We start from the raw sequence: 23878 nt of genomic DNA, 5'->3' as shown, positions 1-23878 counted from the left end.
GTAAGTACAATTAACATCTTTTCCCATTTAACATTGTCACAAGCTTTCCCCAGATCTACGAATTTCCCTTTTCTATCTTTTTCTGTATTACAAATTTTATTGTACCAGGTTTAAGCATTTTTAATTTGACCCAAGGTGGTCACAAATTTTGTTCACAAGTCCGAAACATCCTGTACACAAAAAGCGTGTACAATATTGAAACATTTCATACCTACCGCCCTACAGGTACATTTCAAAAACAATTCCTATTGATTGCATAATAGATATCTACAGAGATATCCGCTAACAAACGTAAACTACAAATAAGTTATTTAATAGACTTTTGTATTTCGTGAAGTATCGGATCAAATATTTACGAAGATCCCGAGTACAATGGCGCTATAGATTTCCGTGCACCATGTAATTATTTGCTTTACGTTACTCGGAAAACTAATAATGGTCAACGGTTTCCCTAATTCCTCTGACGTGCGTGCTTTTAATACAAAGTATTCACCACGAATGCATCAGTAGTTTGAAGTAAGTAATTGTGACAAGATAAGTTACTCTAACAATTCGACACACCCTGTATACGAGTATTTATCAAGAGAAATATTGAAGTTGTGACAGACGTCATTCAACAAATATTTTATTTATATACAATTATTTACAGTCAAAGTATATTTTGCAAAAGAAACCTACTAAAACGTTTCCTATAGTTTTACTTGTAAAGTTAAGCAAGGTAATAAAGATAATTTTTAATTACCTATTAACTTTTGAAGCAAAAACGATCAATAAACCACGAAAATTTTTTGAAAACAATAAAAAAATCACTTCTTAGACATGAAATTATTTATGCATCGATTGAGTAATTAGTCAATCCCCTTTTTTGTTCCCAGGCCCCCTATTATGTCTCCGATTTGGTCTGACGTAATTTCCGAACCGAAACCGCTTACAATCGAGGACATCTTCCTGGAAGAGACAATGGGTGCACCGAAACAGTTACACAAGAAACAACCCTTCATAGAAATAAACAACAACAGTATGAAGGATGTTTCGATGAACAACATTGCCGAATTTTATAAAGATACAACGATTTTCATCACCGGAGGAACCGGGTTCGTTGGCAAAGCACTGCTGGAAAAACTTCTGCGGACTTGCTACCAATTGGACAAGGTCTATCTGTTGGTGCGGCCCAAAAAGGGCAACCAAGGTGATCAAAGACTCAAAGAACTGATAGCAAACCCGGTAAGAAAACGACAGTAGATATTTTTGAATAAATAGCAGGGTGGCTTTTTTATAGTTACTCTTCCAAAAAAAATAAATTTTGGTATAAATCTAGTTTAAATTTTCTTATTCTTTTATTACAAAAGGTGTTCGACAGAATTCGGGAAAAAAATCCAGAAATATTTTCCAAAATCTACCTCATTCCCGGAGACATGAGTCAACCAGGGTTAGGCCTTTCAGCTAACGACAGGAACACCCTAATTCAACAAGTCAATTTAGTTTTCCATTCGGCAGCAACCGTCAGGTAAAAGACTACGATCTAAGTTTTTTCATTTTTTCAAATTCTAATAACACGGGAACTTTTTCGATTTCAGATTTCACGAAAACCTGAAAGATGCCCTAACACTTAACACCCTTGCAACAAAAAGGGTTCTAGACGTATGCAAAGCCATGAGGAACCTCAAGGTAAAAATATATCTATTTCGTTCATTCATTCATGGTATACTAGCGTCACGCAACAAAAAATAAATTTTTACACTTTACCGCAAATACCAGACACGTTTTCTATAAATATTCAATAAGGTTTCACATTCTCTAATTTGTATAAATATTTTGTTGGTAACATTCTGATAGAATGTTAATTCTAATTAATATAGAGTTAGAAATATTTGAAAATATTACGCACTATTCTTAACAGCAACTGATGAGAATTTTTGTCGTATCATTTCAGTCAAATCATAATAAATTATTTTGCTGACGTAAGAATTAAACAAAGAAAAGTTTTTGTTTTCGAGAGTATTTTGTAGAAAACAATAGAAACAGAGCATATTTAACTCATTTATGACATTAAAGTAAACTAGTTCTGCACAGGTTTCTAATCCTGGTATTTTTTTACTGTTGTTGATTAATACGTATACCTGTAGAAATTCTTAATGAGGTAATTTACTTCATACATCTACTTTACACATATGTACCAGTACATATAAATTCGCTCTAGATTTACCTACACATATATCCGCGTTGGCTGTGAAAATCTAGAGCGCCTATTTCCAATTTTTATATACATATGCAGCTTTCTAATGACGTGTGGCGAACTGTTTGTGTTTTATTAAGTACGGAATAATAACAATAAACAATCACTAATAGTAGTGGTTGCAACCATGAACCTCTCCACGAACATGAGTTAGATAAAACAGAAGATCAAAATGCCTTATTTAAAACTATTTATTTTATAGACGCTGTGTTACTTAAGTTTCAATTTTTGAATAGAAATAAGCAAAGGCAAAATCAGATAACAAAATACGAATATTTTGCATACCTATCATATTTAAACATTCAACAAAATTATTTGTTTTATTTTTTTATCCGTTAATTCGACTTCACGCAGGTAATAATGGGTTCATTTCTACCTCGATAATTAGCATATTTATTGAAAGGTAGCAGTTATGTAATTAAACGTACCCGTAATTACCTTAAAAAAACTGTAAAAACACCTTTCCTTAACTACCTCGCGATGAATCATATAAATTGCAACAATTATTTACTTTCTTTATCTAATAAATTATTAATTATTTTAGTGTTTCATTCATGTATCTACCGCGTACAGCAACGCTGACAAGCGCGATATCCAAGAAATCGTTTACAACCCCACTAGAGACCCTGAAGCCCTTCTTAACTGTATCGATGCCCTTCCAGAAAATATTTTAGATGAAATAACAGATAAATTAATCGTAAGTAATAATTTAAAAAAGTAACCCAAAAGTCCCAAAATATTAACAGAATATTTTTTGTTGTCTAGGGAGACCACCCAAACACTTACACGTTTACAAAATCCCTTGCAGAAAAAATAGTCTTAGAATATTCAGAGTACATCCCCTGCGCTATTGTGAGGCCCTCAATTGGTAAGTGAGAAAACAAATTTTTAATAAGGAGGTACATTTGTTTTATTGCCGATTGTACTTCGTACGTACAGCTGACCATAAGGCAAATGATGCATGTCGCGCGTAAAACCTACATATATGTGTCTAATTGATTATTTTTGTACACAGTAACAGCAAGTTGGAAAGAACCTTTCCCTGGATGGGTCGATAACGTAAGTGGTATCACCGGGATAATGTTAGAAGTCAGTAGAGGAACAATCAAAAGCATAATTTGTAAAGAAGACCTCGTGGTAGACCTGATACCAGTGGATGTAGTTGCAAATACGTTGATAACTGCCGCCTGGCATACAACCGCTTACAGGTAAATAAAATAAAAAATGTTTCGTTCAAAAAAGACTCACCGAAATTGTACTTTTCTTACAGGTCGAATTCCATGAGAGTGTACAACTGCACCACTGGTCAAATCAGCCCAGTTTCCTGGAAAAAATACGGAACTATTACAGAATGTTATTCGCTGCAATATCCTACGAAATATGTCACCCTGTATCCAGGATTCACCTACAGAACCAACAGGATACTACACAGAATGATACAAACTGTTGTTCAAACAATTCCCGCTTACATCTTCGATCACCTTTGTATTTTTACAAAGAGGAAACGGATGTAAGTGTACCAAAATACCTTCTTGTCCAGGTTTTCCTCCCGGATGTCTATTCACATCCTACAGGAAAGGCCCCTTCCTACAAATTTTTAATTATTTTATATCTTGTAGGATGGTAAAAGCCTGCCGATTGTTCCAACGTATGGCGAAAACTGGCGAATTTTTCAGTTTACATGAATTCAATTTCCACACACCAACATTTCAAAGTTTGTTAGACGCAGTTGAAAACAGCGAAGACGGCGCCGACTTCACGGTCGACATGCGACCAGAAGGTGGATTCTCCTGGGACCCCTATGTCAAAAACTACCTCCTGGGAATTAGGAAATACATCCTCAAAGACGACTTAAGTTCCCTCCCTCAAGCTAAAGCCAAACTCAGCAGGTAAGAATTGATTTAATTAACTGTAACTGAACTATGAATTACCTCAAATTATTGAGGAAAAATTGTTGCTGCTGTCACACCCTCGCCGGGAATCGAACCCGGGACCTTTCGCTTCACGTACCAGTGCTCTGATCAGTGCACTACAAAAGGCGACAGCTACAGCAGTAACAAAACGTACTTATCAGGTCACAGATTCGTCGTACTAATGTATACTATATATTAATTGTACAAAATGTCAATTTATTTTATGCAAAAAAGTATTGCATCGACTGTGTATCGAACCAGAAAAATGCCGACAAATAAATGCATATTTTTTATATGCTGTGAACGTTTTGCCGTGCCTGTAGCTACAATATCATCCCTAATAAATAGTTTATATTTCTATTTTTTTTTCAGATTGTACTGGGCAGGAAAAATACTACAGGCCGTTTCCATGTATTTTGTCCTGAGATTGGCACTATGGTAGTACATTATTTGTCAGTATTCTTTCTCATTAAAAAAGACAACATTAATTCGACTTCCTCATACGTCCTTACTATTATTTTTTTAATTTATCACTCTTATTAGGGATCGCATTTGCATTTTTTTTATTATTCTTGTATATACATGTATGTATTATGTCCTTTTTTTCGTTGTGTAACTGTACTTCACAAAACAAATTTAATAATAAAATAAATACTACTGCTTATATCAAAGTTAATGGTAGTTATTTGGAAAATTCACCAAGTGATAGTTATTATTATCTTCTGTTGTATTTTGTAATTGTACGAAGTTTTTTCTGTAAGCAATTTTAATAAATATTTAAATACATACAAAGTACACCTACACCAGTGTTATGAAAGTGTGTTCGTTACAACGGGATTCAAAATGTGTTACTGGGGTAAGTCAACGGGGTAAAACAAATGAAAATTTTTAGTGTAGAGTTTTTANTAATAAACTCATATTATTCTCAAATGTGGCAGTAATTCAAAGAGAACACACTTCCCTTTAAGAAAAATAAAGTATTAAGAGCTTATAAATAAATGTTACAAAATGATAAAGGATATTTGATGTTAATAACTAATGTTTAAGTTATTCAATACACATTAGAAAATATGTATACATCTAAAAAAGAAGAAGATGAAAATGAAACAAATATATTTCCAAAAATATTGTGGATCACAAAACATTATATAGTGAGAAAATCGTGTTTTTCAACGCATCATCCGCAATATGGCGTCTACCGTGGACACATGGCATGTCTGCCGCCATCTACGGGCACTGACGCGCCAGTAATAAAGCTGGCATCGTCGCTAGCAAGGAATACGATAGTTCTGGCTACTTCTTCAGGTGTTCCTGGCCTTCCCAGAGCATGAGTTTCTTTACTCCTTTCCAAAAATGCCTGATACTGTTCCGGACCCATTCCGGCTCTCGTGTGAAGATTTGTGACGGTGACTCCAGGATTTACAGAGTTCACTCGCACCTGTTTCGACGCCAATTCCAAAGCAGTACATCTAGTGAACTGATCCACGGCCGCCTTCGACATACAATAAGCAAGAACGCCGGGAAATGCTCTTATTCCATTAACACTTGAGACATTGACAATATTTCCTTTCGATTTAATTAGATGCGGAACCGCCAACATTGTTAAATGATAAATTGATCTTACGTTCACGTTCATCACGCGATCGTACTGTAACAACGACGTGTTCTCTATGGTTCCCGATTCTAGAATTCCAGCGCTGTTGACGAGGACATCGAGGCGGCCGAATTGTTTTATGGCCGACTCGATTATGTTTTTCGTATCGTTTTCATTGGTCAGTTCGCCGGTCACAACAAACGGTTGAGAGCTGCTGTTTTCCGCCACACACTCGGATGCTACCCTGTTCAGATTTTCCTCATTTCTCCCGGCCAACACCAACGAAGCGCCTTTTTTCGAAAACTGTTTAGCAGTCGCACTCCCTATGCCTGAACTGGCTCCAGTTATCAACACAACTTTCCCTGCGAACTGCATTTTTCTCTTGTTTTATTTCCTTCTAATAACCTTTTTCGAATGATAAACAACACACCAAATTGTATTGATACTTCACTTTATTATCTATCAATGGTTGTAACTGACGTCAAGTACTTATTTATGAATTCCGAGCATTTTCCTAGCAACTGATATGATTCGTAAATGTGTGGAGAAGGGACAGGTATTACCAGGAATGTAAGAAAAGTATTGTCTTATGCAGTACAACGTAATGCCATATGCCTCTTCTATTATAACCAAAAAAACAAGAATATTATTTCTGTTTTTATCGCAATTGTATTATCTCTGACCGCATTTCTCTGAGATTTGATGTTTACGTTAACATCGTTAAAATGTGCTTATGTGATAAATAATAAACAGGCATTGTTGCCAAATGCACCAATCCGTCACCAAACTTAAGAATCTTTGTGCTTGACTTTAATATGTCTACACCCTACTAGTAATGAATGAAAGCCAGATTTAAATAGGCAAAAACGATAAAAATTATTACCTGAAGTATACCCACATTCCCTAGACTTCATAATTCCCGCACCACAAATATTCAGGTGCAGGAACATTAAAAGTTATTCCCTAAAGTATCCCCTCATTCTGTAGACTTCAGAATTCCCAAACCACGAAAATACAACAGTTGGAACTATAAAAGTTATTCCCTGAAGCATCCCCTTTTTCCCTGAAGTTCAGATTCCTTAAACCACCAATATTCAGAAGCACGGACCTTAGAACTTATTCCCTGAAATATCCTCCTCCATTTCCTGGACTTCATAATTACTAAACCACCAAATATTCAGAAGCAGGAACTTTACAACTTAATCCCGAAGTATCCCCCGTTTCCCTGTAGGTACTTCATAATTCCTAAACCACCAATATTCAGCAGCATGAACTTTAAAAGTTATTCCCTGAAATTCAGATTCCTTAAACCACCAATATTCAGAAGCAGGAACCTTAGAACTTATTCCCTGAAATATCCTCCTCCATATCCTGGACTTCATAGTTCCTAAACCACCAAATATTCAGAAGCAGAAACTTTACAACTTATTCCCTGAAATATACCCTCATTCCCTAGAGTTCATAGTTCCCGCACCACCAATATTCAGAAGTAATCACATTAAAAATTATTCCCTGAAGTTTCCTCCTCGATATCCTGGAGTTCATAGTTCCTAAACCACTAATATTCAGAACTAAGAACATTAAAATTTATTCCCTGAAATATCCTCCTACATTTCCTGGACTTCATGGTTCCTAAAAATATTCAGCAGAATGAACTTTAAAAGTTATTTCCTGAAGTATTCTTTCATTCTCTGGACTTCAGAATCCCTAAACCGCCAATATTCAGAGGCAGGAACTTTAGAACTTATTCCCTGAAGCACCCATTCTTTCCCTGGGTTTCATAATTCCTGTGCTACTAATATTCAGTACCAGAAGCTTTAAAAATGATTCCGTGAAGTAGAAAACTTATCATAAAACATCACGTAGACGAAATCTCAAACGTACTTCTTCAAGTACCACCAAACTAATTGGTGTTTTACGACAATTTTGTATTATATATACATGTGTATACTCCTAATACATAACATACTAATACAATAGAATAATAAATAAAAAATACTGTAAATTAAAGAGAATTCGCATGAAAAGGCAATTGATTAGCCATGTTCCGATTTCCCCCTCTACCACCATTTCCTATTATTAGAAGAGTTTTACAATTTAGACCTAAAACCTGTTCCGACCACACTTGCAGATAAAAATAAGAAAAGATATCCTCTATACATTAAAATTATGGCAAGAAATAGCCAAATTAACGCAAAAAGCGGTCATTGTCACCTACGCATACTGAGTAACAAAATGGCTTCCTTCCACCTCCAACTTCCAACTCCTGTAGAAAGAAACTGAAATTTGCAGCTAAAATCTCCTCTTCTCATATTTGCTGATCAAAATAAGTCAAAATATGATCTGTACATTGAAACGAAGACAAATCGTGATTAAAAATCTAACAAATTAACTCAGGTTGAGCAGATAAATGTTCAACATAGATACCTACATATTGGTCGCCGCCAGCTTGGGCTCAAAAATAATCAATTAAAACTTACCAAGGCCTTATAGTCATCATTGGTTACTGACAATAAATAGTTCATATCGTTTATCGAACACTAAATTGCTAATTAAACACCTTCACAAACTGCACAACCTACCTAATCCGCGAACGCGTGACCTCTGACCAGTGCCGGAAACTGAAGTGACGGTAGAAGTGGAAGTGGTGGGGAGAGATTTTCAAATTTAAGTACTTAGGCAACCCAACTATTACCTGTGTATGATACATTGACGTTCATTAACCTTTTAGGTCAATAACTTCTGCTTTTAAATAACGATAAAGTATGTATTTAAAAGTTACAATATAAACTTAAAACAATTAGATGTATTCTTAATTAATAGGTGAAGAAAACAGATGTAATGTGTACAACTTTTATCGCAAAAGAAAAATTGCGATTAGGTACATGAAACAAACAGAGCAGCCAGATATTATCCATGTAGTAAATTCTGTTCAATTTACATGTACCTAACGGTACTTTCATGTTATAAGCAAATTGTTAATAATTCGTGAAGAAATTAGAGGCGTAGTTCATTTAAATGATAAAAAACTAGTATATAATGCTATATAAAATTTTAATTTAACTACACACTTAATACAATTACTTTGCAAGAAAACTTCATTTAAAATTCCAAAACAAATTACAGCTTTTCAAAATAGATAACTTTTTACACCTTTCCACAATATACCAACAGTTCGAAAACTCTAATTATTATTTTAATCAGCAATATATACAACAAATTCGGTTTTTTAGCGTTACAACATTATACAAAGTAATAATAACCGAAGAGACAAAATTTTACTATACAATAACTTAATCTTCATGTTCAAGTTTAGATCTTTTACGCTGTGAACCGTAAGTCCCATAAACTATTTCTTCTGAGCTATTTTCATTATTCACTGGCGATCTTTGATTATTCTTAACTGAGGATCTTTTAGGACTACCACTATTTTTGCTCTTTTTAACTTTTTCAAGTCTTTTCTTTTCATGAATTAATGATTTAATTCCCGTTTTGACATTACTCAATTCATACACCGCATCATGAGTTGATGCACCGAAAAAGTTTTCTATTCTTGTATCGCCACCATGGAACAAAAGAAGCTTCACTAATCTCTCTATAAATATCAAAAATAAACGTAAATATTTTTAAAATACAATAAAGTAAGAAACACATTTATACTAAGTCTAAGTTAAGCACAATAGTGAAAGTGAATCCATAAATAAAACATCTCGTCAGCCAATAGGACTGGGGAAGTACCAAACATACCGGGGATTTACAGCAAAAGTGTCCTTACTTACCCTTATTCTGCTCTACAGCGTGAAATAACGCGGTTCTGCCTGACTTTTGATCCCTCAAATTCGGGGAAAACCCTCCAAGAAGCAACTGCTCCACAATAACATAGTCATTATTTAAAACGCTTATCATTAGAGGTGTTAATCCTGAGAATAAGCAAAATAAATTAGTCAACGGTAGAATTAAGAGTAGGAGAAAGAATTACCGTCAAAATTAGTCACATCACTTCTTGCGTGTTGTCCATTCGAACACTCCAAAAGCCGCCTAACATACTCAACATCAGAACTGTATGCGGCCAAATGAAACGCATTATTTCCGTCGTTATCTGTTATAGTAACACTCGCATTGAATTTTAAAAGAATGCTGATAACATCCGGATTTACTCGGTTTAAAATTGCCAAATGTAAAGGCGTCTAGAAGGGCGAAATTCATTATTTTGTTATATTACCAATAAAAATAAAAGAAGTTGAAAAAAGTAACATTAACTTACCGAACCATCGTTATTTCTTACATCTACAGTCCTTATTCTTGCCGTAAGGGCCAGACATTGTTTGTGTAACGTTTTCATATCATCTTTAAGAACTGCTTCGTGAATTGGCCTAAAATACAAAACAATTATTACTTCTTAAAAAATTAATTAAAAAAATATGGTCATTCAATTTTAATAAATATCTATTTGTTGCTAAAAAAAATCATTGCCGTCTAAGTACCTATACAAAATATGAAGTTTATCATCTAAATCTAAGCAAGAGCCCATCGTTTTATTTTATTAAAATTTGATTAACTTATCACTTACATATTTCCTCCAAAATCTTTTTTCAAAGAGTTTTGCATGTCCAGAAAGAACATCAATTGCCATTTTTTGTACTTTGGTTTATTTTTGGCTACTGTTAGAAACGGATCGAGCCACTGATGCTCATGGAGCAATTTATTTTTCTTCACCTGATTTCCACTCTTGACTATTTCATCAGAAATATCCTCGTTGATGAGTAGTGAACTCAAAGAAAGCGGTTCCGACTGCATATTCAAATCAAAATTATCAAACTTTCCCATATCATTCAAAAATTCGTCAAAGTTTTCCAAGTCATTATTAAACAAATCGAGATCGGATAAAATCATCTGTTTGGGATTTTCAACAACGCTGTCGTCCTTATCAGACAAATGGTTATACTGATAAGTTGGGGAATGCCCAATATCATCAGTAACTGGAGTATTATTTGTTTCGCTGGCATTATCTCCAACAAGAGATTCTCTACTCTCTTTATCTCTTAACTCTTCGGGCTTTTCCCCAACTTGGTTAACGCACTCAGACAGACGAAATCTTTTATTTTCATTTTTTTTAAACAAATCATTATCATTTGTTGACGAAATTAAGCGTTTTTTGGCTTCTGATGATGTATTTAAATCTTTTTCTTCAGTTTCTACTACAATACCATGTTTAGATGTACTTTTTGATTGATTATATTTGCTTTTACCGTTTGATGAAATAATTTTAGGGTTTCTAACTTCTGATGATGTATTTGAATCTTTTTCTTCAGCTTCTACGGCAATATCGTCTTTAGATGTACTTTTTGGTGGATTATGACTACTTTTACCCAGTATAATTTCTGTAATAGCATCCTTTGATAGATTAGCTTCCATTATAGTGGAATAATTTGGTTCATTTGATTTTTTTTCTGCTCCATCTTTATCCAAATTATTACTAGAGGAGCGTCTTTTCAATAATTCTTTGCTCAAATCGACATCTGACACGTTTTTCAAATTAAAATCTGTGTTTTCTTTTTCTGAACAATTCGTTTTGTCTAAGTTGTTGTCAAGTTTTAGGTCTTCTTTAGCAATGTCATTTAATGTGTTATAATGATCTTTTAAAGGAACTTCAGTGAGTATCTTATCTGCATGTTTACCATGGTTACCACAGTTCACTTTATCTACGGTTTTTACTATCTTATCATTGTTTTTTTCATTATCAGTCTTCAAATTTAAATTTTTCAATTGTACTTGTTTGGAACCTACTAACAAAATCTTCTTGAATTCCATATTTGATTGCGAATCCCCAATTTGCTTTTTGCTGTCATTTAAAATCTGCATACTTTTTACAGGTTGTTTTAGGATTATTGGCTTTGGATTTGAAAGAGATGTTAAAGGTTTTAACATAATGTTGTCATTTTTTGTAACAATGACGATTTTTTTGCCCTTTAAATTAGTTGTTTGAACTACAGGTGCTTTTGTAATAACAGGTTTTATTAATGACGCATTCTTTGAAATATTAATCTGTTCTGGGAATTTAGCTATTAATTTTACTTCTGCTTTGAGTAAAGTTTTCCCTGTTTTTTTTAATTCTGCTAAATGCTTAACAGCTGGCAGTATTTTCATTGTGTCTTTATTAAGCTTTACCATAGGCAGAAACTTTACATTTTTCTGTATTTTTAGTCCACCAATCTTGTCCTGAGTAAACAAGCGAGCAACTGGCAAAACATTTAATTTGCTAGATTGCTTATTGGATACTGATTCTGAATTTATTTTAAAACAAGGGATTTCTACATTCTCTTTTACGCTTGTATAGGTTATATTAGACACATTGTCTGTAGGGGAAACACCTGTGTTTACTTTCTTTAAATATGTTTTTGGTTCACTACTAATGGTAAGTATCATTTCATCTTTTTCTCTGACTTTGTTATTGTCTTCTTCTTTCAGATCATCAAAGCTGTCTTCAGATTCTAGAACATCTCGTAAAGCTCCTTTTAACCCACCAGGATCATTCCTTACATTATCCTGTGTCAATGATTTTTTCTTAGTGTCAATGATATTGCTTGTAGGAGCAGAAGAGACTAGTTCTTCATGTATAGGGTGCATATTTATAAATCCCAAAAGATTACTACTATTTATCAGATTACTATGGTAATTACATGGCTCAATTAATTTGTAGCGATCTTCAGACTTTAAAACAGGACGTCGAGGTACAATTAAATGTCGTTTCACTTTTTGAGACATTTAAAATCACAACAAGAAGCAAAACCTGTGCTGCACTAATTTGAATAATTTTAATATCGACTTAATAAACTCATATTATTCTCAAATGTGGCAGTAATTCAAAGAGAACACACTTCCCTTTAAGAAAAATAAAGTATTAAGAGCTTATAAATAAATGTTACAAAATGATAAAGGATATTTGATGTTAATAACTAATGTTTAAGTTATTCAATACACATTAGATTATTTTATAAAATTACCATACCTTTCAAAAATACAGAAGCAATCACGAAAACACTAATATTAAACGATTATCAACTTTGTTTTAAAGTTATTATTAAAATATGTTAAAACGTTTCACCTGTGAAGTACACAAAACAAATTTCCAGTTTGTGTTGTTGTGGTTGTGGTTTCGGTATTACCAAAATCTCTTCAAGTCGTCAAGTTTAATGTTATTTCGGAATTCTCATATTCTGCACTAAATAATTTATTTAAACGAATGATTTATTCATTCCGCTAATTTTAATTTTTGTAAATTATTAAACAGGTTTTATGTTATTTCCGTTTCTTTTTTTGAAATATTATCTTAACGGATGTGTAGATACAACAATAACATTGGCTAAATTGGAAAAAAATTGAAATTAGGAACAATAATGTATTATAATAATACCTAAACAAACTAAATAAAATATATAAATGAAAAATGAAGAAAAAATGTGAAAAATCTACACATTGGTTATGTTTATTTGAATACTAACTTACGTATATGTGGTATGGTAAATGTTTTACATTTACAACGGTTTTTGTCATTAGGTTATTACTTTATAAAGTAAGTAAAGATTATAGTGTGTTATACATAAATGTGAATTTAGTTTTTATTCCATTTATCTAATTAATAATGCTGTCATTATTCATAATAATTAAAGTTGTCATAACCTGATAATTTAAAAACTTTTTAGCCATACCTCGTATTTCATAATGTTTCAGTTAGTTAACGTAAGGTGGCGCAGAATTAGCAGCTTTATCAAGGTCAGTTTTGTTGACTTTTATCGAAATAACCTACAAAAAAATTTGAAGGCGATGATTTGAAAAATGAACAAAAACGATAATATTTTAAAAGAGTGTTCAATTTGCCTCAAATCTGATAGTTGTTTGTTACGTGCAGTGGATGTAGATTCAAATAATTTGAGTTATTCTATAAAACTAAGTTTCTGTGTGCCTGAAGTGGTAAGTTGATTTCTTACCTTCTTTTGAAGGCTTTTTTAATAAGCAAAGGCTTTTCAGGAGTGGAACGATGATTCTATATGCAATAATTGTGCGTTATTATTAGATCAAGCCTATGAGTTCAAAGAACTATGTTTAAAATCAAAAGAAGTAATTTCATATCAGGTAACAACAGAGCAATCACTTGAAAACGAAAAAATCGGAGTTCGTAATGAAGGCGAAGCCCTACAGCACAGTGAGGATGATTATTCAGTAAATTCTGATCAAGATAGGGACCAAGAAGTGGATCACAAATATCCATATAGACATTCAAGTAAGGTAAAAAAACTTAATGTGCAGCAGGTACCTTCTCTTTCTGAATTTGTGTGTAAAATTTGCAATGAAACCTTTAAAGACCGAAAATTATTGGCAGTGCATAATAAAAGTAAACACGGAATGGACAAACCTTATAACTGTTTGTTCTGTGATCGGCAGTTTAAAAGAAGTGCAGACATTTACAGGCACGAATTGATCCATCTGAATCAGAGAAGTTTTACTTGTGAAATTTGTAATCAGTCCTACAATACTCCTTCAATTCTCAGCAGTCATATGATAATAAAGCATGCTGACTCATCAAAATGGAAATATGTTTGTTCTCATTGCAACAAAAAATTTCCTTTCAAATCTAACAGGGACACCCACATACGAAGGCACCACACAAACGCGACTAGTTCATACACTTGCTATCACTGTGGAGAATCCTACACCAGTAGAATCCTACTCATAAATCATATTCGTTCTAAACACACTTTAAAATCCCAGCATACAAGAAAGTGTCAAATATGTGCAAGCATCTTTATTAATCAGCTCAAGCTCGAAAATCATATGAGAAAAGAACATGGTTTAGAAACGGGGATGTTAAAAAAACGAATGAAAAGATATTCTTGCGAAAAATGCGGTCGCAAATACACAACTGAAAGAGTTTTAAGAATGCACGTTCCAACGTGCGACGGTATCAAAAGACACAGCAACACCATGAGACAATTTAGACTTAAGAAAGATGATGACTCGCAACCGGACTCTGACATCAAGACTGAGAACACAGGAATGAGCCTAGATAATAACAAAAGCTTAAGTTCTCAACAGGATTTAAAAAGGAAACACAAAAGGACAGACTTGACATGCGAAATTTGTAACGTATTCGTAGGTCCCTACAAAAAATTAGCAGCGCATACCCTCAAAGATCACGGGGTGGATGCAAAAACTTTAAAGCCATACCATTGTGATGAATGCGACGCAAAATTCAGCTCCTCTACCCATCTAGCAAGACACAAACTGTACCATGCCGGGAACAGGACACACATGTGCAGTTATTGTGGAAAAGGATTCATTACGAAAAAGGACATGATAACACATGAGAAATTACATAGCAATACCCGCGATATACAGTGCGAATTGTGTTCTAAAAGTTTCAACACCAAAACGCACCTTCGAACACACAAACTGGTGGTCCACACGGATCCAAGTCAGTGGAACCACATCTGTCCTTATTGCGGCAAACGATTCCCGATGAAATCGAATTACGACCAACACGTGAGAAGACACACGGGGGAAAAACCCTTCGGCTGTCATTTATGTGATAAAAGGTTCTCTGACAAGTTTGTTTTGCAACAGCACTTCAACACCCATTCCAACATTAGAGCTTTCAAGTGCACCCATTGCGAGAAGGAGTACAAGAATAACAGAGTTTTAGAGATACATTTGAAAAAGGTACATGGGATCGGGAACGCCAAGATCCCTGTCAGAGTTAAAAAGTTCTTTTGTGAACATTGTCCGAAAGCTTTCGCCGCTAAAGACAAGTTACAAAGACACATGTACTCGCACACGGGCGAAAGACCGTTCTCTTGTAACATTTGCGATAAAAAGTTCACAGACAAATGGTACGTGAAACAACATTTGACGGTACATAATTTAATTAAGTCAGAACCCAACGAATGCCTCTTCTAGTTAAACAAATTAGTAATTAATATCTCTTTTATTTAGAAGAATTAGTTCGTTTTTTTTATAAATTTTATTATATAATATTAATAATAACGATTTAAATGACGGTTGTGCAATAAAATTACGATTGATTATTATTACTGTTAGAGCAATTAACTCACAATTAGACTGATTGGACTTTTGAATCTCTAATTGTCTTTTATTCATCCACGTTTAAGGAAAAGACTATCTATGTATTGCGAAATTATGAAATAGGTTTTTTACAATAAAGCAATGTAATCTTTTCTCTACTTGTAGGGGACTCCCAAATACCTTTTATTAGCCCTTCGGGCTGCAAATATTTACAGGCTCCAACGTACATCAAAAACAGTCTTCAAAAGCTCTTGTAAGTCTTTTTGACCTCAAATAAATTTAGTATATATCTTTAAAAGATCTCCGAATATTCTTACACCCCTTATGTACCATTTATAGGCACTTGTAGTAAGTGAAAACGATTAGCCCTTTTCATCCCAAATGAGTACATTGGATAGTAATATATTCACAGATGTAATTTGGGTTGCCAACCAAGTACTTCAAATTTTGACGTCTTCTAATGGAAGTAATGAAACATTCACTGTCGAAAGGTTGGCAGTGGTAGATAACGTCAAGAGTATTCCCTGTTCATTTCCTGCTGCATAAATATACGTAGTTCAGGTTATTAAAATACTAGAAGTGAATGTCAACAGATTAGTTTTTGTCTAGATTTTTGTGTAAAAATGTAAAAATCGAGTTAATTTGTTGTCGTGTATGATGGGTGCAAAAGATTCCAAACGTAGTTGTTTGAGCTATGAAGATGCCGTTAAACGAAGTGAGTAGATTCACCTGTAATTATGTAGGTATTTTTATTTGTCAAACCTAACCTGGTTAGCATTTTTTTTATATTTTCCTATTTAATCATGTGATATTTTTTATTTCTACCGATCTGTGTTAGTTATATTTAAATGTACATAATTGCTGACATGCTAGTGTTTATTTTTGAAAACGTTTCTGTTGACCTTGCAAAGTATTTTCATTTGTTTTCATTTAACCCAGCAATTATTCTATTAAAGCAATTATGAGATAATTTGATAGCTAATGAGGTATAGTCTGATTAGATATATATGCATGTACGTATCTGTGATTATGATATCTCAAATTTTTGTTTGTATTCTTTTTTAGGAAACAATGTAAATATATACCAAGTAGCTTATTCAACAGAGTTAAATAATCTGTTGTTCCTTCTGATAACTTTTCTAAATACCGCGGCTCTACTACCGTGCATTATCTCGTTTTTATATGATCCCTTACTGTTTTACCAACTAATTTGAATATGTAAAATTATACCGTAACAGTCCAATTACTGTTTCCCAATTTGTAAGTATTATGCTGTGGACTAGTTAAATTAAACTTTTTACCACTGCAATTTCTTAAAACTGTTCCTTTTGATGCCTGCTTAATAATAAAGAAACCCATTCATAGCTGATAGTAACTGTAAATAGACTAGATACGGTTTGTTGACAAAAATTATCACAACTAGGTCAGTATTAATGGTCAAATTTTTTAAGGCACGAGAAAGATTACATAATTAAGGGACATTCTGTATTATTCATGACAATTATAAACAGGGTGGTATCTGTATCTTGTTATTTTTTACTACAGTGACAGATGTGGAATTCAAGAGGGTGTGCGAAGCCTTCAAGAGATTGACTGGGGGTGGTCAGTTGTTAGGAAAGCAGTCATTCACTCAAAATGTTCTTGGTGACGGAGTACCGGTGTCCATAGGAGAATGGCTGTACACTGCGTGCGGTGGAACCCCCCGAGGGATCGCTCTCAGAGATCTCATCTGCGGGTTGGTTCTTCTCACAAAAGGCTCCCAAGAAGAAAAGATAAAATTCTTATGGACCCTCTACTGCAACGATTCTACAGGCTACATCACCAAAAATGAGTTTATGAGTGCTCTACAAACTGAAGGTAGCATATCAGTTTTTTTTTTTTTTAATTACTTATGTAATTGTTTTTTGCCAGCATAGTGTTTAATTCCAAAAGACATTTAATTTAATAGAATACGATTAAATACCCCCATGGTTTTACATTATGTTAAGTTAAGATTCAAAGAAAAAGAACTTATTTTATTTCATGATACAGATTGTATTTATTTATTGGAAATATTGAAGATAATGTTTACAAAAAGTTAGTGATTTCATCTTGCGATTTTTATTTTTTTGTCGTGTCATGTTAATGTGTTTTTTTTTTTATTAACCTTGGGATTTGTTGCGGTAAGAATGAATTTACTGGTACCGTTGCACAGCTTTATGCGCATAACTTAAGTGCATTCATTATTGGGGATAAAATACACGATACTTGAGAAAAATGTGTTTTTATTATTATACTAACTTAGAACAGCTCAGCATGCCCACAATCTTAAATTAGGACATTTGCTAATTGGTGTCGATTTATTGTTATTTGTCTTATATTGTATAATGTAAACGTAGACAAAACTGTTTATATGTAATCATCTTTTTATTTGTAATGTACCCAGGCAAATAAAGTCAAAGTACAAACAAACATGTATATACATATGTATACTGTATGTCACAGGTACGTTGCCAACGTGCTGCTCTGATAAGCCCAACATAGAGTATACAGTACGTTCCTTATTCGGAATTGGTCAGGACAAAGTGGGTTTCGATCATTTCCACGCCTGGATCCAGTATAACAAGAGTGCTACAATATTATCGAGATGGCTGCTGGCAAATCCATGTGTATCACTGAGTTCCGAGTTAGAAACTCCCACTTTTTATCAGACCCTCGCCGGAGTGACGCATCTCGAGGAACAAGATATTTGCGAGTTAGAGAAATGCTTCTGGTCCTTAACCAGTTCGTCTCAAACAGGACAACTCGATCTAGAATCTATAAGCGCCCTTGTAAGCCCTCCAGTACCCGTCAGCGCATGCGTAGGGTGAGTTAAATGCCCCATTTGTTACTACTAACGTAAACATTTCAAATATTACGATTTTCGTTGTTTGATTGATATAACGAATTTAAAAAAAACATAAAGACAATATTTTTAGATCATACAGGCAATTAATCACTGCCTATCAAAAAATAAAAGAAGAATGTCTGATATTATTACTGTAAGGTTTATAATCGTTACAGTAAGTGTATTATCTATCATATGGCACTTCTAAATCTAAAAGTGCCGCATTTTTATTATCTGATTAGAAATAGTCTCAATTACATGTACATATCTGCATCAAATCGTGTTTAAATTTAGCAAAATTGTAAATCGTGCTTATCCACATTTATTCCAAATTTAAAAATAACTTTACTTTCATCGTAAAAAGGGTTCAAAATAGAGTCGATATCGAAAGTTAAAAGAGAGATACTAGGTTCGAATGGGGTATATTATAAGTTTTTATATTTTAAACCACATACTTTTTTTTTAGGTCTTTGGCCGTCCTGTTTTCCGTTTAATAATTAAGTTTAAAAAAAGAGGATATTTTCATAAAGGAATTTCTTCACGGTAGCATTAAAAAAATTAACAAAACATCAATGTTGTTTGATTAAAGCGTTATTTTGTTTAAAAATTTTTCCAATGGAACAATAACTTCATGTGGGTTACTGATAAAGGCATTTATATTTGTTTAAAGTACAAGTGCTTCATTTATCAATTATTGCAAAAAAAGCATCTTAACAGGTGTTACATACAATGGCATATACTGTACTCAAATTGACGTATGTACAAACGTACATGCATCTAACTGATTTAATTTCTTTTTATTACTGCCTACCATGGCTTCGCTTCGTATACAATATATGTTTTATTAACAAAAATTTAATTATACAAAAGTAGCTTACATATTTGCATTTTTTATTTGATCAACATTTTAATGTTTTATTATTACTACATTCCAATAAAAAATACTATATTAAACGCTATTTACAATACAAAAATTCGTAACCAATCATTCATCGTTCTTAACTTTAAAATGATAAGAAAAATCAAATAATAAAAGGCATCTTGCTTCAGTTGCACGACTATTTTTGTTTAAGATTATTCATGGCCCTAGACGTAAACGGAGACGGTCACGTGGACTTCAAGGAACTATGTTGCGGTATCTCTGCGGCTTGCAGGGGACCCATTGCGGAACGCGTTAAATTCTGCTTCAAAATATTCGACGTAGACAAAAACGGTCGTCTTAACACGAAAGAACTCCAAACCATGATCGAAATTCTCTTTTTCATAGCAAAAGAGAACAAATTGTTCTGCTCGTCGCAGACCAACAACAAACATACGTTCAGCACCCTAGAGAGGAGAAGTTTCAGTTCCCATAATCGTGCTAGTTTTGTGATCAAATCTAGCAATGAAAAATTGAAAGAGAACGACAGTGAGACAAAGGGAAGGAAAGATTGTCTCATAACTGATATTGTTAAACTGCCTCCTGACGCCAGAACAAACGAAGACATGAAGGAAAAAGAAATTGGGCTAATGCTGATCGATAATTCGATGGCATACGCTCAACAGACCCTCGACGAATCTCACATAAAGTCCTTGCATGGTCTGAAAGCACGACTGGACGAACGAGGTCATTTAAATCAAGAAGAGTTTCTCATTTGGGGAGTGGACAATAATCCTTTCATATCTCCACTGCTGGAACTCCTATTTGAAGTGGGACACGTGTGCCTAGGCCTGAAACCCCACTGTCGACATCACGAATATGACATTGGTAAAATAAATAAATCAATAACGATAAAACGTAATAATAAGTATTGTTTTTTTTGTGTTAGTTATGGGATGGTTGTCGAGAGAAGAAAGCAGAGGCTACCATGTTGGACAGTTCTGGTACTTGGTGTCATCGGATTGGTGGCAATCCTGGCTTAACTATACCACGGCATCGAAGACCAGCTACGATCATTGCAATTGCAAAGCAGACAATAGCAGGATAGCGATAGAAGAGGGCATCGTTTGCGATGAGAGCTTCAGCAGCACGGATTACACATCCTCTCACTCTAATGAGCTGACCTCCAATAGCACGGACTCGATGGGTGACCTCCTGAGTCGTGGAGACAGGTAGATTTTTTTTTGTAATTATGAAGAATCCATTGGAAAATCCTGTGGTTTTAGTTGTAGTATAGCATCAAGTTCAGGGGTATCCAGCAGTTCAGGAAACGGCTCAAAACGTCAACAAAACAGCCCGGGCCCCATTGATAATACAAACCTTGTTGCAGAACCCGTTATTCGAGCTGGGACGCTTACAGGAGAAGGCTAGTCCTTAGTACATTTATATCTGTTTGCTTATTTATAGTTTTCATCCGTAGGTGGTCGATTAAAGAAAGATACTCCTCTGGTTCAACATAGAGACTTTGAATTGGTACCGGACTCGTTATGGAAGGCCTTAGCTCTCTGGTATGGCGGTCCCTTACCCCTTCCCAGGCAAGTTATCAAGCCTCCTGGGAGCACGGAAGTCGAACTAGAACTTTACCCCTTAAATTTGAGGATATTACGGCACCAAAGTCAACAACTAAACTCTACAGCCTCTTGGAACAGTGTTGTGGGAGGGTAAGTTCCCTCAAAATGAATAGATAACATGCTACCATATTGACAATATAATTTTTCCATTATTTCAGGTATGGAGCTTCTGGTTTAAACTCAGCAGGTATTTCGGCGTCTCCAGTGATGGCCCCACGACGTTACCTAGCTCACACAGCCGCCTTCAGCAGGCTCGCGACCGTTCGTCAAGTGATTGAATTCCTGTCATCCCGTCTGGGATTCCGGGTTGAAGACGTTCGTCTTTGGTACGTCAGGGACACTGCGATCCCTCTGGAGGACGAAAACTCTACATTGCAAGAGTTAGGAGTCCAAGACAATGATCAAATTCTACTCGAGAAAAGAAACAAAGACCTTACTTGGCCCGAAGAGCTTGGTGCTCTCGCTTCTGGTAACGTAGGAGGTTCGTACCGTGACCGACGACCCACTGTGGCTCTGCCGCCCGGGGCAACAGGACTTCATAATCTCGGCAACACCTGTTTCATGAATTCAGCCCTACAGGCTGTTTCCAATACTAGACCGCTAACGTTGTACTTTAAACGTGACATGCAGCTGTGCGAATTGAATACTTCAAATCCGTTGGGGACAAAGGGACAGGTGGCTAGGAAGTATGCGGAGTTGTGTAGAGAGCTTTGGGCTGGGTCGACCAGAAGCGTTGCGCCTATAGGACTACGATGTTGCGTAACGAAACACGCTCCTCATTTGAGCGGCGGTGGACAGCATGATTCACAAGTAAATCAATCATTTTTTAAATATAAAATGTTTGTTTTAATATCACCCTTTTGTTAGGAACTTCTGGCGTGGTTACTCGACGCCCTGCACGAGGACTTGAACAGGGTGACAAGGAAGCAGTACACAGAACTCAGGGACTCTGACGGTCGTCCCGACGCCATCGTGGCCGACGAGGCTTGGCAACAACATCTTGCGCGAGACCATTCTATCATCACCGATCTGTTTTATGGGCAACTTAAAAGCAAGGTAATTATTAAAAATGAAAATAAACATAAACTTTCTTTTATTAATCAATTTATCATCATAGGTCACCTGTCAAACTTGCGGTAATGAGTCAGTACGTTTCGACGCCTTCAACCTCCTCAGTCTGCCTCTACCCATGGAGAGTTACACTCTTTGCGAAATTTTAGGTAATTTTGTATATAAAAACGTTTAAGTTCTTGATCGTTATATTGTAGATATGTATATTTATTTAAAATTTCTATTTATTTTCAGTTATCCGCTTAAATGGCGAAATGCCTGTCAAATATGGCCTGCGATTGAACTCAGAAGCAAAATACTTGGAACTGAAGCATCAACTGGAGCAACTGTGCGACATACCGGGCGACAGACTAATGCTGGCCGAAGTGGCATCTTCCCAAATCAAAACGGTGCTCGCCGATGACGCCCGAATAAATCCCGGAACTGCTACCGAGCTCTATGCCTACGAATTGCCTGTGCCTTGTACCGAAATCGTCAACGGGACTTTGGATCCTGAGCCAGGTAAAAAAAAAGAAATAAAATACATATTAAATTGTAAAAACATGAAATTTAGTCATTCACTTAGGACTGTTATTGGCTTTCGAAACAAAATATTATTGACCTTTATTCTTTTATGTAGGAAATAATAAGCCTCTAACAGAGAGTAATTGGAATTTAAGAGATTAGGCCTAATACATGATACATGTGTTTTATTGGTAACGTAAAATATGTCTAATGATTGTCTTAATTTATGTTTTGATTTGTTTTTTGTGTGTATGTTTTTTCTGCCCCAATTACCTATTATTGAACTGCAGTAGTAATAATCGATGTGAGTCAACTGACGCTTGTTTTTTTTTGTTTTTTCTGTTGACAGAAATAGAAACGTCGCTGAGCCAGAGTCCACTGGCACGAAGCCCTGAGGTAAGCGGCGGTTCGACGCTTTGCATGCCCAACATTCTTTGTTTCAAGGTATGCACGCGTGTCACCTCGCTCAGACTGGGCGGGGCGCGAACGTCATCGAATTAATAAAAAAAAAAAGCATTTTTTACCGGGTTTTCTAAACGATTTTGTGAGGTTTTATTAAATTAAAAGTACTTCGGGTTTCGTTTTTACTTTATCTTTTTTATTCATTGAAATTAAACCTGTAACTTTTTTCTTGTTTACATTTTTAAAACATGAAAGTTCCGTATGTGTAAGTAAAAAATATTTTTTATTCCGTTTAGCATTTATATCTTATTATTTTTATTAATTTAATAAACATTTTCGAAATTTTTTCATTAATCTGAATTAGATATTTGCTAACAAATAAGCTTTGCAGTTTTTACGTGTTTGTTGTTCTGTCTTTTCGTATGATATTATTTTTTTTTTTGTAGTTTGTCTTCATTATATTACAAAATTAATTTTGTGAGCAGTATATCTTAAGTACTAGTTGTCTGTTGTTATTATTATTATAGCTAAAACTGCTAACTACGTGTAATTTTCAGCATGGTTGTTTTTGTTAACTGTAGTATTGTTGTAATGGCTAATTAAAAAAGGACAACATTAATTAACTACATTTTAAGGAATATAACAAATGTAAAAAGATATACATATAATCGCTTAACGTATTAATTTGTTTTAATTAAAGTTAATAACGATTATTACTATAT

The 23878-nt window shown here is 34.6% G+C and overlaps 5 protein-coding genes across 9 annotated transcripts in view; 3 read left to right on the top strand and 2 right to left on the bottom strand.

Moving 5' to 3' along the window:
• Positions 1–624: 624 nt before the first annotated feature.
• On the top strand, positions 625–4820 carry LOC108744949 (putative fatty acyl-CoA reductase CG5065). The gene is made up of 10 exons (XM_025981712.1): positions 625–718; positions 876–1224; positions 1350–1507; positions 1578–1668; positions 2781–2933; positions 3002–3104; positions 3252–3444; positions 3507–3746; positions 3856–4125; positions 4522–4820. The coding sequence occupies exons 2-10, from the start codon at positions 886–888 to the stop codon at positions 4589–4591; spliced, it is 1617 nt and encodes a 538-aa protein (XP_025837497.1). The 5' UTR covers positions 625–718; positions 876–885; the 3' UTR covers positions 4592–4820.
• Positions 4821–5245: 425 nt separating this feature from the next.
• Positions 5246–6403, bottom strand: LOC108744900 (3-oxoacyl-[acyl-carrier-protein] reductase FabG). The gene has a single exon (XM_018480861.1). The coding sequence runs from the start codon at positions 6116–6118 to the stop codon at positions 5345–5347; it is 774 nt and encodes a 257-aa protein (XP_018336363.1). The 5' UTR covers positions 6119–6403; the 3' UTR covers positions 5246–5344.
• Positions 6404–8778: 2375 nt separating this feature from the next.
• Positions 8779–12532, bottom strand: LOC108744921 (putative ankyrin repeat domain-containing protein 31). The gene is made up of 5 exons (XM_018480883.1): positions 10314–12532; positions 10008–10116; positions 9723–9930; positions 9523–9663; positions 8779–9338 (listed from the first exon to the last, which is right to left on the bottom strand). The coding sequence occupies exons 1-5, from the start codon at positions 12506–12508 to the stop codon at positions 9037–9039; spliced, it is 2955 nt and encodes a 984-aa protein (XP_018336385.1). The 5' UTR covers positions 12509–12532; the 3' UTR covers positions 8779–9036.
• A 700-nt stretch (positions 12533–13232) lies between these two features.
• Positions 13233–16253, top strand: LOC108744923 (gastrula zinc finger protein xFG20-1-like). 2 transcript variants are annotated; one of them, XM_018480891.2, is made up of 5 exons: positions 13233–13316; positions 13475–13714; positions 13772–14029; positions 15989–16076; positions 16163–16253. In XM_018480891.2, the coding sequence occupies exons 2-5, from the start codon at positions 13580–13582 to the stop codon at positions 16177–16179; spliced, it is 498 nt and encodes a 165-aa protein (XP_018336393.1). In that variant the 5' UTR covers positions 13233–13316; positions 13475–13579; the 3' UTR covers positions 16180–16253. The 2 variants fall into 2 exon arrangements, with proteins under 2 accessions (XP_018336393.1, XP_018336391.1); XM_018480889.1 differs by lacking the exons at positions 15989–16076; positions 16163–16253 and having other exon boundaries at positions 13772–15981.
• A 52-nt stretch (positions 16254–16305) lies between these two features.
• LOC108744919 (ubiquitin carboxyl-terminal hydrolase 32) overlaps positions 16306–23878 on the top strand; it is a 20503-nt gene continuing 12930 nt past the window's right edge. For 3 of the 4 annotated variants that reach the window (XR_003232608.1, XR_003232607.1, XM_025981758.1), the window contains exons 1-12: positions 16306–16538; positions 17369–17680; positions 18308–18668; positions 19763–20436; positions 20498–20780; positions 20835–20974; positions 21029–21269; positions 21338–21989; positions 22047–22235; positions 22297–22399; positions 22485–22751; positions 23104–23198. Coding sequence is in view for 2 of the 4 variants with exons in the window: in XM_025981758.1 (XP_025837543.1) it covers positions 16478–16538; positions 17369–17680; positions 18308–18668; positions 19763–20436; positions 20498–20780; positions 20835–20974; positions 21029–21269; positions 21338–21989; positions 22047–22235; positions 22297–22399; positions 22485–22751; positions 23104–23198 (3378 nt within the window). In the remaining 2 variants the exon portion in view is untranslated. The remainder of the gene's footprint in view (positions 16539–17368; positions 17681–18307; positions 18669–19762; positions 20437–20497; positions 20781–20834; positions 20975–21028; positions 21270–21337; positions 21990–22046; positions 22236–22296; positions 22400–22484; positions 22752–23103; positions 23199–23878) is intronic. The other variant, XM_025981759.1, reaches the window with a different exon arrangement.

Source organism: Agrilus planipennis, unplaced genomic scaffold (assembly GCF_000699045.2).
Source record: "Agrilus planipennis isolate EAB-ADULT unplaced genomic scaffold, Apla_2.0 scaffold42, whole genome shotgun sequence".
Lineage (NCBI taxonomy): Eukaryota > Metazoa > Arthropoda > Insecta > Coleoptera > Buprestidae > Agrilus > Agrilus planipennis.
Note: the sequence above shows the minus strand (reverse complement) of the source record. Positions and strands in the feature narration are given on the sequence as shown.

Excerpts from the sequence above, each read along its gene's own strand:
- LOC108744923 (XM_018480889.1), top strand. The coding sequence starts at position 13,580 with ATGAACAAAAACGATAATATTTTAAAAGAGTGTTCAATTTGCCTCAAA. Across the intron at positions 13,715-13,771 it reads GTTTCTGTGTGCCTGAAGTG|GAGTGGAACGATGATTCTAT; the intron begins GTAAGTTGATTT and ends AAGGCTTTTCAG.
- LOC108744900 (XM_018480861.1), bottom strand. The coding sequence starts at position 6,118 with ATGCAGTTCGCAGGGAAAGTTGTGTTGATAACTGGAGCCAGTTCAGGC.
- LOC108744949 (XM_025981712.1), top strand. The coding sequence starts at position 886 with ATGTCTCCGATTTGGTCTGACGTAATTTCCGAACCGAAACCGCTTACA. Across the intron at positions 1,225-1,349 it reads AAGAACTGATAGCAAACCCG|GTGTTCGACAGAATTCGGGA; the intron begins GTAAGAAAACGA and ends TTATTACAAAAG. Across the intron at positions 1,669-2,780 it reads AAGCCATGAGGAACCTCAAG|TGTTTCATTCATGTATCTAC; the intron begins GTAAAAATATAT and ends TAATTATTTTAG.
- LOC108744921 (XM_018480883.1), bottom strand. The coding sequence starts at position 12,508 with ATGTCTCAAAAAGTGAAACGACATTTAATTGTACCTCGACGTCCTGTT. Across the intron at positions 9,664-9,722 it reads TGATGTGACTAATTTTGACG|GATTAACACCTCTAATGATA; the intron begins GTAATTCTTTCT and ends GCTTATTCTCAG. Across the intron at positions 9,339-9,522 it reads CGCTGTAGAGCAGAATAAGG|AGAGATTAGTGAAGCTTCTT; the intron begins GTAAGTAAGGAC and ends TGATATTTATAG.